This window comes from Panthera pardus, unplaced genomic scaffold, assembly GCF_024362965.1.
Source record: "Panthera pardus isolate Hobbes unplaced genomic scaffold, ASM2436296v1 HiC_scaffold_10, whole genome shotgun sequence".
NCBI classification, from domain to species: domain Eukaryota; kingdom Metazoa; phylum Chordata; class Mammalia; order Carnivora; family Felidae; genus Panthera; species Panthera pardus.
In genome coordinates this window covers 29493808-29506650 of record NW_026526655.1, presented here as the reverse complement: position 1 = coordinate 29506650, position 12843 = coordinate 29493808, and the positions used below count along the sequence as shown (strand labels likewise).

Here is a 12843-nt window from a genome sequence, read left to right as displayed (position 1 = left end):
AGATAGAATGATGAATCCCCCCTTGGAGAAGCTTGTCTAGTTCCTGCTTCACCACCACCAAGCCTCTACCTAGTTCCCACTTTTTGCTAAGAAAGACCAATGTCTTAGGCTTTTATTTTTATTGGACAAAAGTGGGGTATAAGGACTTCTTTCCTTGTGGAGCAAAGATAGGAACTGGAGAGGTAAACAAATTAAGTAGTCAGGATAGAATAGGTGCCAGGCATCAGTATGAATATGGAAGAACTTTGGTTCTGCCTTCCACAGAGCAAGAACTTTTGTTAGAATTCCTACACAGTGCTTTACACACACTATATGGTAAAATAACTTCGTTGATTTGTTGATCAACTTTGTTGATGAACCTACTAAAAACGAGTTAATTTTTACCATTTTAGTTCTTGTAAAAGAATTAGGTATCAGTATGAGAGCGTAAAAGTACTTTTCAACTTTAACAGATTTCTATTAAGTCCCTGTTACGTGAACCAATAACTTTGAGTGCTTACTAATACTTTGGTTTCAATTCTGCTGATGAAAAGAACTATCAGCTGGCCAGCAATGTGAGCCTCAACAGATTGATGCTGGACTCCTATCCCTGCTTCCCTCTACGTTATTACTCTTTATCATTATTGGGTGGGGAAAAGGGCCTTTCCTGGCTCTGTTTACTCACCCTGGCTTCTTCCTGTCCCCTTGCTCACTCCCACCCTAGAAGGAAGAGCAGTTCAACTGATGGGAAGGAGTTGGGTATGTCTGTGTAGTTCTTATTCCTGTCTTTCATGGTGTCCATTTCCTTATAGGAAGAGCACAATTTCTGTACTTTTCCACACTCTAAGTTGCACAGTGGCAGCCCAGGTGTGTGTGTGTGTGTGTGTGTGTGTGTGTGTGTGTGTGTGTGTGTGTTGGTGGTGGGGGTTTGTTGTTCCGTGTTGTCTACCCCTGGGTTGGTAAGTGTAGCCACCTCACGGGTGAAGCATTAGCAGACCTACTGGATTCTCAGCTAATCCTCTCCTCTGGTATATCAAAAATTAAGGTGGCACTTTGATCTGTTTCGGTACTGTTTCAGCCCTGGGTCACTCTCTCATTTGATTTTTAAACTTGTGTGGGTACCGCTTCACACACTCTAGGATACCTGTAACCAAGGTGCTGGCAACAATTAAGTGTTGGTGAGGACATGAAGAGCTAGGACCCTCATCTACTTCCGGTAGGAATGTACAATGTTGGAGCTGCTTTGGAAAACATCCTGACAGTTCCTCAAAAAGTGAAGCAGAGAATTACCTATGACCCAGCTGTTCAACTCCCGAGTAGATATCCAAGTGAACCGAAAACATAGGGTTAAGCAAAAACTTGGACGTGGATGTTAACAGCAGCCTTATTCGTAATTATTCAAAAAAGTAGAGGGGCGCCTGGGTGGCTCAGTCGGTTGAGCGGCCGACTTCGGCTCAGGTCATGATCTCGCGGTCCGTGAGTTCGAGCCCCGCGTCGGGCTCTGTGCCTGGAGCCTGTTTCAGATTCTGTGTCTCCCTCTCTCTGACCCTCCCCCGTTCATGCTCTGTCTCTCTCTGTCTCAAATAAATGTTAAAAAAAAAAAAAAAATTAAAAAAAAAAAAAAAAGTAGAAACAACCCAAATGGCCATCAACTGATGAATAAATAAGATGTGATATAGTCACACAAGGGAATACTATTCAGCCCCAAGTGATGAAGTACGAATACAAGGTACGGCATGGATGAATCTTGTAAACATTATGCTAAGTCAGAGAAGCCAGCCATGAAGGGCCATATGCTATATGATTCCATTTATTTAAAATGTGTAGAATAGGCGAATCCATGAAGACCAAAGGTAGGATATGGCTGCAAGGGCTGGGGTAAGGAGGGATGGGAAGTGACTGCTAAGGGGTACAAGATTTCCTTTTGAGGTGCTGAAAATATCCTGGAATTAGGGGTGATGGTAGCATAACTCTGTGAGTGTACTAAAGGCCACTGAATTATACTCTTCAAAAGGGTGAATTTTCTGGCTTGTCAGTTATATCTTAAAGAAAACATAACCCCTCGGGTGGGGAATGGGGACTTACGTACCCACCTTCTCAACAAACGTGAATCCTTTGCTCCTTTAAGATTGGTCTTGTCATTCAGGGTCATAAATAAGTCATCTGTATTCATTAAACACACACCGATTTAGCTTACTGTGATCTAGTCCCTGTTCTAGGTACTGGATGTACATCAGTGAACCACGCAGATAAAAATCCCTGTCTTTGTTCTTTTCTTTATCACTATAATCACATCACCCTCCTAGAAGTTTTTGTGCTTTTTTTAAAATCAAATCATCACCATGGCTCAGTTCAAGCTCTCTTCTTCATGAAGCGTTCTTGGCAGGGATTCCTATTGGAGGAAAATGAGCCTCTGTGGGCATGGCTCCTGGCCGGGAAATTTAAAAAATTCAAGAGAGCAGACAACAGTGGGTCCTCACAAAGCTATTTTAAGTTTGAATAGGATAATTTTGTATGAACTGTTAAAAATTTACATAGCATTGGTACAGCTAAACTGTGTTAATACTTGAATATTTTTCTCCTATTGAGTTTAATGAAGGTAAACTAAATTGGTATTGGGGTCGCAAGTTCCCTGATTTTCTGAAAAAATTTTTTCGTTTCCTTATGCTGCGGTATTCAAATTCAGGTATATGTGTCCAGGGGAAGATACCTTTTTCTCTTTTGCTATCAGCCATCTGACGTGTTAAATACATTGATAGACCCTGATGATTGATAAGTTTGAATGTAAAGATATGCATGTAGAATAATCATTTGAACAGAGTGTCAAATTTCATTATTATATTCAGCACCTGGAATATCAAAATATACACATTCGTGAGTTAAGACCTGTGTAGTTTTTTTCTCAAATGTTTACCCAGAAGGGCAGGAGTTTATTTGAGCTTTTTAAGCAATGACGATAATAATAACTGGTTGGCAGACCTTTACTGACGTGCAGGTGAGCTAGTTAAACAGACACAAAGGTAGAGCAATTTTTGAATAAATCAAATTGAAACAATAGGTTCTATTTTCCAATAGGTTGTATTTAAAGTGAGTAGAATCAAACTGTTTCCGTCATTTGATCGATAATACCAGGGAACCAAATCTTTGTTTCTCCCTACACGTTATTAGCATTGGACTCACAGAGCTGTCATCCCAAGCCACCTCTGATTAGGAAGTGTTTTAAAGGATACACACTCAGTGTTCCTTTACTTGCAGGAATGGCCTGGTGGTTTCCAATGGGGTTCTGAGCTTGGAAACCTCCTGGAGCAAAGTTGCTATTATTTAAGCGTTATCTGACTTGCAGAGTGTTCACCTGTGTGGCAGTGGTAGGTTGGGGAGCATATGTACTAGGATTTTTAAGTTCCTTCGAGTGGCCAATAATTTCCATGTATCAGATGCTCTGTATTTGTTGAATTTAAATAACCGACGGACAGTTTTGAATTCGAATATGCTGATGCCTGTGGGGACTCATATAGACTTATGTCATGTGCTGAATGAGCCCATTTGGGTTGTCCTGCCTGCTGTTGGCCTAGTCACAGATCTGTGATGCGCTCACAAGTGCTGATCTGGAAGTGGCTGGGCAGTGCTATAGAACTGTCTGAGTCCTTCCCAACTGGGGAAAGAAACACTAACTCGAGAGCCTGAAAACGTGGCATTCAGTTTGGTTCCTTGCTGTCTTTAGCAGTCTTTTAGCACTTTGTCTGTGTCTCCCTATCTGTACATGGAGATAGTAGTTACTGTGAGACAATGAGTGTTCAAGATGGTTCGATCCTTGGGTGGAAGGCACCCCCAGAGCTGACTACCCAATGTCACTGCTCACAAAGCCTCTGGGAGTGGCCTCTTTGCACTATTATCGCTGTTAGCCAAGAGGAAATGCCTCTTCTCGGTTAGGATTTACTGGATATGAAATACTTCAATAGGTTCCTTTGCACTGGTATTTATAAAAGGCTACATATATCTGGAGAGTTGCCAAATAGTATTTGTATGGTAATGGTTTCTTAAAAACTTATAAATTTAGTAATAAGAAACTCAGAAAATCCTCGAATACTACCAAATACTAATACTAACTTAGAGTCTGCCAAATTGCTCACAGTGCTTAATATAACTATAGAATTTAGATGTTCAAGCTTTCTAATGATAACAAACATCAGGGATTTCATGTTACCTCAAGTCTTATTTAAGGTTCAGAAAATATGGTGATTCACCTTCATATACATGGAGAACCAAAACAATTCCTTCAGATAATATCCTATCTTAATTAAAACAACTAGCAATGACCTTTGTACTGAGAGAGCATCAACCTTCAGTTTCCAATGTGAATGAAGCTTAAGTCTAAGAAAGGACTTGGAAATATTTTCTGGGAGAAAAAGATTATTTTTAGGAAAATCTGGGAAATATAGCTTTTCTTAGAAAGGTCAGGTAATTATGACAGGGTTTGCTATGCTTTTCTAATAATCACCTGACTTAAGATAGCCTCTTGGTGTGATACAAAGTGCTAAATAACCAGTTTGATGGAATTTACAGGTCCCTGTGGTTGTTTTTAGAATCATGTGAAGAGTTTGGAATTTAATTGCAGAATATTGACCCGGATTCCCAAATTGCTGAGATGTGTGATACCATTTGTCCTTATAAGTCCCAGTGTTGACTATGCAAATAAAACTTGTCATATTACATACACGTCAATATTTATATAAAAGGTTGCTTTTTGAGAACCAAACCCTATACAAATGCAACCTTTTACAAGATACTAACAAGGTTGTAATACAAAATTTAGACAACCAGCATTGGAAATGTGTATTATAGTCTCGAGGAGGAAAGAAACTGAGTTGGTTGGGGAGTGGTCATTTGATGTATGGGTAGACACCCTTAGTCACTGACGAGCCTCTGAGACTATGGTAGTACAGTATAATGAGCAGTGATCAAAATAACTGTAAATCATTGAGAAAAGTCAAAGTGTGTCCAGTACATTCTATTTAAGAAAACCAATAAGAAGCTTCTGGTTAAACAGTGGACTCAATGCTTATATTTATCTCTATTCCATCCCATTAACCTACTCAAATAATAGTTAAAGAATAAAAAAGGATATAAACCCACAAGGACAAAGACAGGAGAAGAAAATACTGCAGACAAGAGGTATCCATAAAATTTTGGGAGATAGAAAGCAGGTGGATGAGGGGTAACTGTGGGGTTTGCGCTTCGTCTGTTCTGCTAATTTCCATTAGGGGAAAACCAAGAAGAAGCAAGCCAATTGAAGAGCCAGGAATTGAAGACACATGAAAACAGAAGGGTTGATTGAAAGTGTGTGTGGAGGGCACTTACAGCCATATAGCCAGGCAGACATCACTTCTCTAATAGAAGAGCTCCATTTATAGAGAAAAATGGAAAGGAGGGAATTATCAGAGAAATAATAAAGGTTTCCTAGAACTGAAGTTCATGCATTTTCTTTTTTAAAACAATTTTAAATGTTCATTATTTATTTTGAGAGAGAGAGAGAGAGAGAGAGAGAGAGAGAGAATATCCCAACCACCGTTCCCACTGCTAGTACAGAGCCTGACATGGGGTTCGAGATCATTACCTGAGCAGAAACGAAGAGTCAGATGCTTAACTGACTGAGCCACTCAGGCGCCTCTGCATTTTCTTGATTAAAAGGTTTGACAGAATGCTCAGCACAGTGAAAAAGCAAAGACCTGCTCCAAAGCATGTTATGAGATTTCATAAAAATGGGGATAAGTAAAATTCCCTCAATTTCTCTTGAAAGGGGAAATTCTATTTTATTAAAAAGTATCTAACATGAGAATAACGTCCATTTCTCAGCAGCAACATCAGAAGTTGTGCACAATGCTGTTGAAATGCCAAGAGAAAGTAATTTCCAATCTAGGATTCTCTACCCATCCAAATGATTGATCTAGGGTGAAGATAGAAAAAGAAAATTTTATATGTGCAAGTTCTCACCAAATCTATCTTCCATGATCACTTTTTCAAGAAAGTACCAGAAGATGTGTACCTTCAAAAAAAGGGAAGGTGAAACCATGGATGGAGAAGACATGGGGGTCTAGGATTCTATATAGAAGGGAGGCAGAAGACTTCCCAAGATGACCCTACACAGAACTCCTGGTTGGTGGCTCTGCATCAGGCCTGGCCGGAGGTTGAGGGGAGACAAGAGGGCTGTCTGTAGGAGTAAAATGCATGTGATAAATTACCCGATATGTCTGACCATAGGAGAGGAGTTGTAGATAATATTTCAGACAATGAGAAAGATGTCAGTGCTCAATACATGGGAAAATAAGCCAGCAAATAAACGAATCAAAACATCTCAAAAAGTTAAAAGTGGACCAAGAACGAAAATGTAATCATAGTGACACAGCTGTGAACAGTATTTGCAGAGTCATAATGAAAACACTAAATACCAATTTAACCAAAAACTGGTGATGTGGATTGGCATGTATTGGGAGCAAGAGAGGTTTTCAAGATTCTACATTAGGAAGATAATTTCTAAAGTGAAATAAACCAGGATGTAGCAGTATAAATATTCCATTGAGAAATACATAGGCAAACAGTAGGAGAAATCGATAAAAGAGTTAAAGATCGTTGCCATGGAGGCGGGGAGAGAGGGAGAAAGTAACTGCTCTATTTTTTTAAATAGGCCTTGTAGTTACTACTTGAATTTGAAAGTTAAGTTCATATAATACTTCCGAAAAAATTTTAAACTAATTTAAAAGGTAGGAAAACAAATAATAAGGTTTTACGTAGCTTTCCATCATTGATCACAATTATTAGCAACACCTTTGGGGTCTCTCCTCAGGTAGGTAGAAGACCTTATTCCATAACAACATCAGGTACGTATCTACTCCCTTACATGTTTATAAAAAGTGCGTAAGTTGTACCAGTTGCTTTGGTTTTTTATTCCTGTTATGGTTTTTTTTCTCCTTCATTAAATTTAATAACACAACATCATCATAGAAAAGCTGAAAAATTGCTTAGTGCCTTTTCAGATTTCATATCAACCAAGAGCAGTTTCTAGGACCATCTTTGCCATTCTTTTGGTTCACAGAAGCTTCTATAAGAGTGAATGATGACAAAGAAAGCTTTGTTAATCAATTAACCCTTCTGCTTTGTAGGGTGGGGAGCACTGTTACTATCACGGAAGCATCCGAGGTGTCAAGGACTCCAGAGCAGCTCTCTCAACCTGCAACGGACTTCAGTATGTGGGATTCTCAGTGGGAGAGTGGATTTGCTTTCATCCATTCACTGTTTCCATCTTTTCTTTCACAGATGTTTGTTGTAGTCAATCTTCTGGGCTGGTCCCATGTTCTGTTAACATTTAAAGTTTGCAGGAGATTCAGAGATGAAACAAGTGATTACACAGATTAATATTTAATTGCCATTCTGGTAATTGGAACTGTGAAGGGGAGCATCAGGGACTTATGGGGTGACCAGGAAGGTCCAGGAAGGTTTCCCAGAAGTGTGTGCCAGAGGACAAGCAGTCAGGTGGTATTGGTCAGGTGAGGATGGGGGGCCAAAGAGAGAAGTTCGTACATCGACTTCAAGGCGGTCTCTAGAAAAACCTCTTTAAACACCTTTTGGATGCAAATAGTAACACTTGATGTAAGGATCTAGTTGTGGCCATGGGGTGGAAAAGGATCTTGAAAATCTTATCTTGCTATACCTCTCAAAATTAAATGCAACAGAGTCATACTGCTTAATGGAAATTCACGATTTGCAGCCATAAGTATACTTCTGTTTTCGTCTTCAGAATCAGATGGTTTTATTTTTTTATTTTTTTAAAGTTTGTTAAAATGAGAGGGAGAGAGGCAAAGAGAGAGGGAGAGAGAGGTTTCCAAGCAGGCTCCATGCTGTCAGCACGGAGCCCCATGTGGAGCCCGATCCCATGAACTGTGAGATCATGACCTGAGCTGAAATCAAGAGTTGGAGGCTCAACTGATCTAGCCACCCAGGCACCCCAGAATCAGATGGTTTTAGATTATTCTAATGCACAGATTACCTATTTTCTTATAGATGATGTTGGATTTGTGTAACAAGAAATTTGTACTAGTTGTACACTGTCTGTAATTATATAACTTGACATACTGGAACTGTGTGAATAGTCTTGTTCCAGATTAATCATCTGATCTGTCCATTTTGTTTCAAAAATCAATTATAACATTTATAATATGTATGCTTGTGGGATACACTTTAATACTTCCTGTAGCCTATCTGCTGTCTAGTATAGTGCTGAGACCACAGTGGGATTCCATACAGATAATGCATTAGATTTGGGGCAGTATAAAGACATTTGTCCAGATATACTCTTCATTTTTAAAGATGCAATATGAAGCTCATTTGCTGTTTCTTGCTGTTTGCCATATTTATTAATTTTCTCCTTGTGTGGTTTCTTGTCTTGTAGTGGTATGTTTGAAGATAATACCTTTGTATATATGATAGAACCACTGGAGCTGATTCATGATGAAGTAAGTCTGTGACCTTAGTTTCCTTATGGTGTTTTATTCTTTTTTTTAAAATTTTTTTTAACATTTATTTATTTTTGAGAAGAGAGAGACAGAGCATAAGGGGGGAGGAGAGAGAAAGAGGGAGACACGGAATCTGAAACAGGCTCCAGGCTCTGAGCTGTCAGCACAGAGCCCGACGCGGGGCTCGAACTCACGGACTGCGAGATCATGACCTGAGCCGAAGTCGGACGCTTAACTGACTGAGCCACCCAGGCGCCCCATGGTGTTTTATTCTTTTATCATCTTTGCCTTTGAGCCATAAAGAATATTAAGTGGATGTCAGTGTGCATTTATATGCAACACATTTTTTCAAACGTAGAATGACACCGTGAGTTTTGAAGTTTAAATTGCACATCCCAGGTCTTTTGAGAAGCTGGTGCTGGTGTGTTGAATTTAGAATATGCAGATTATGACCTGCTGAATGGGGGAACACAAGCCACCTACTTAGGCTCAGCAGGTGGCTCCCTTAGCATCCGAGCTCCCACTTCAGGAAAGTGAAATCCATGGTTGTTTGGATTGACGATGCTGTTCCAGTACACTCACACAGGGGAAGTACAGTCATGGGATTTATTACATACAGATCCTGGAATCTGGGGTGGTGGGGCAGTAAGCCAGAGGCAGGGCAGTCTTCCATCCCAGGCCACGAGTGGGCCAGGGCTAGAGAGCAGGATAGCAAGCGCCTATTACTTACGAGGTGGTTGGAGTAGAGGTCCCTAACTTTTAGCAGGATTAATTCCAAGTGGTTATTTTTTTTTTTTTTTTGAAATTTATTGTCAAATCGGTTCCATACAACACCCAGTGCTCATCCCAAAAGGTGCCCTCCTCAATACCCATCACCCACCCTCCCTTCCCTCCCACCCCCCATCAACCCTCAGTTTGTTCTCAGTTTTTAAGAGTCTCTTATGCTTTGGCTCTCTCTCCCACTCTAACCTCTTTTTTTTTCTTTTTTTTTCCTTCCCCTCCCCCATGGGTTTCTGTTAAGTTTCTCAGGATCCACATAAGAGTGAAAACATGGTATCTGTCTTTCTCTGTATGGCTTATTTCACTTAGCATCACACTCTCCAGTTCCATCCACGTTGCTACAAAGGGCCATATTTCATTCTTTCTCATTGCCACATAGTACTCCATTGTGTATATAAACCACAATTTCTTTATCCATTCATCAGTTGATGGACATTTAGGCTCTTTCCATAATTTGGCTATTGTTGGGAGTGCTGCTATAAGCATTGGGGTACAAGTGCCCCTATGCATCAGCACTCCTGTATCCAAGTGGTTATTTTAAAAGGTGCCCTGGGAAAACCAAAGCAGGAACTGAGAGTGGGAATCCTGAACTCAAGTTCTTATCTAAATGTCCAGACTCTGGGTGTGAGCAGGGTTATCAGGCTGTAAAATGCTTAGGCAGCAGCTCAGAAACACAAAAGTTGTTTTTCTCATCAAACAGGTCACACACCAGTAAGGGATGATAAGAGGTGACAAATCTAGGCTTTTGGAAGTGAAGGCAGTTCTTTCCAGTCTATAGAGCAGAGAGGACATTTTGTTTTGTAGTGACCATCTTCTTTTCCTTTAAACTAGCTTTTATTACCGCCGCTTCTTTAGATAATTGTATACGCATATACCTAACTTGTATGAGCCTAAGAATCTTCAGTGGGGAAATGTGTAGTTGAACTATGATTATATTAGATAGTATTTAGTTTTCTTTAGAGGTAGGGAAAAAAAATGATGCCTACAGTTATGCACAGGCCAGCAACCTAGATAGGAAACCATGAGGGCATTATGCTAAGTGAAATAAGTCAGACAGAGAAAGACAGATCTTGCTTATATATGGAATCTAAAAATACTGAACTCAGAAATAGAGAACAGGTTAGTGGTTACCAGAAGCCAGTGGGGGAAATAGGTGAAAGTGGTCAAAAGGTACAAACTTCCAGTTAGAAGATAAATGAATTCTGAGAGATAATGTACAACTTGGTGACCAGAGTACATTTGTATATTTGAAAGCTGCTAAGACATTAGATATTAAAAGTCCTCATTACAAGGAAAAAATTGTAGTTGTGACATGACAGATGTTAACCACACTCATTGTGAAGATTATTTTGCAATATATACATATAGCAGATCATTACATTCTACACCTTAAACGTATACAACATTATATGTCAATTTTATCTTAATAAAATTAGGAAAACAAGAAATCATATACTCTTAAGAGTGTTGCTCACTAATAGAATGTAAATAGATCTGAAATTTGGTCTATATTTGTTAGGTATTGTAGTGAAAGCCAACTACAGGCTGGGCACTATTTTAGGTGCTGGGGATAAAGTGGTGAACAAGACAGACATAGAGCCTGAGGCTCATAGAGCTTCTAGTCTACAGGGGGCAGACAGCGATAAACAGGATGAGTAAGTAATTACATATTGTATGTTGGACAGTGGTACGTGCTAAGGAGAAAAAAAAATGAAGCCAAAATATGAAGGTAGAAGTAAACCTTCATATTAACCATCCAGAGAAGAGCGGAATGAGATGGTAGTTTTGAAGGAGGACTTTCAAAAAATTAGGGAGCTGGAAGAACATTCCAGGAGAACAGCAAATGCCCAGGCCCCGAGGCAGGATTGTTTCTAGCGTGTTGTAGAAACTTTGAGGAACCCCGCTGGTTGGAGAGCGGTGGACAAAGGGGAGAATGGTAGGAGATGAAGACGCTGACAGGCGGCAATAAGGGGAGTCATAGCAGTGAAGAGAGCTGCTAATGGGAAGATAATATTCTGAGAGTGATTGAGTCAGAATATTGCAATCATTTGATGGGGAGGAGAAAACAGTTTTTTTTCTCTTTAGAGATTTCACATGTAGATAAAATAAGTTTTGAGACAGGTACTGGTCATTTAGACTGTTGATAATCACAATTGAACAAACACGTATTTTCTTTGTCGTGGCGATGTATATGTAAATACCTTGTAAATTTCACATTTGAGACAGAAATGCCATTAAATTTTAAATGTTTAAACCTGTTTTCTTAAACCTTATCGTTTTTCAACTGGTAAATTTAAAAACTACTGGATAACAAAGATACTCTCCACCCCCCCACCCCACCCCCCGATAAAGACATTTTGACTAAGTAAATGTTTTTCCCCTACTGTAGTGGTAGGGAAATAACTTGTATATGGCAAGATTATTTGACTCGGTCAGCCAAAAATAGGCTTTGATTTCTTGCATTGATGAATGGTCCTGTTACCCTAAACAGACCCCCAAAGAACAAAACAAAAAACCCAAAATAACAACTCCCTAAGCCTCAGAGTTTTTAAAAATATAAAATAAGATCATTTTTCTGTGCATCCCTAATAGGTCAATTTTTCAGGTTTGATGAATTCATAAATGTACATGACTATGTTTAATAAACTGTTGAAAAGGTTTATAAACAAATTGTTATTGTCATAGTATTTCAAGTATTGGTTTTATGTTGTTATACCCATAATCATATTCTTCAGGGGCTGATTGTTACATGTTTCATGCCTTTTCTCTTTTGCCTTCCTCCTTACTGCCTGCCTTCTGTTCAATTAACAATCTGCCCTCGTCTTCACATGGGGAGAGGGAAAAGAACAGTGCTTGAAACTTTTAAATCAGTCAGTTTTTAAAATTGCGCTGCTAATCCAATTGTGAATTTCATTGCTCTAGATATCATTTCACTTGTTACCAGAATTAAGAATTTACCAAACTGGAATTTAGATTTTTTGATGTTTAGTTTATTATTATTGGTTTTAGTATGCTTTACAATAAATCAAGTAATATGGATGGGATATTTCTAATGAGAATTCATATTATCTCTCAAGTAATGAGTAGCAAAACTCTTAATTGTTGTGAGTCTTTTATGTAATCTATTAAGAACACTCTTTTTATAACTATTTTTCTGATTAAAACTAATACATTGTAGGAAATCTGGAAAGCAAGAGAAGCCAATACTTAACTACATGGTAATTATCCATTATCCCATCCCCAAGAGAGAATTTCTCTTCACCTTTCAGTATACATTCTTCCAGTTTTTCAATGATATGTTCTCATATATGTTTAAAGTAAATGGGATCATTATTCTGTAATAGAATTTTAGCTGAATGATGTATCTCTCTGGGCTGCAATATTTTTATTTGTAAAACAAAGGTAAAATATGCGTTATATAGATCTCTTGTGAGGATTAAATCAGGTACTGTGTACCCTAACAGTATCTGGCACATACAGGCACTCAGTAATGGAAGCTAATAGTAATAATAGTAATGGAAATAAGATGCTTCTAAAAGCGTAGTTACTAGGGCAAAGGATATGAATATTTTCAAGG

General features: G+C 38.9%; 1 protein-coding gene across 7 annotated transcripts in view; it reads left to right on the top strand.

Annotated features, from left to right (window-relative positions):
- ADAM23 (ADAM metallopeptidase domain 23) overlaps window positions 1-12843 on the top strand; it is a 202991-nt gene that overhangs the window by 96316 nt on the left and 93832 nt on the right. For all 7 annotated transcript variants that reach the window (XM_053905584.1, XM_019446240.2, XM_053905593.1 and 4 more), the window contains exons 5-6: window positions 7137-7219; window positions 8423-8486. In XM_053905584.1, the coding sequence (XP_053761559.1) occupies window positions 7137-7219; window positions 8423-8486 (147 nt within the window). The remainder of the gene's footprint in view (window positions 1-7136; window positions 7220-8422; window positions 8487-12843) is intronic.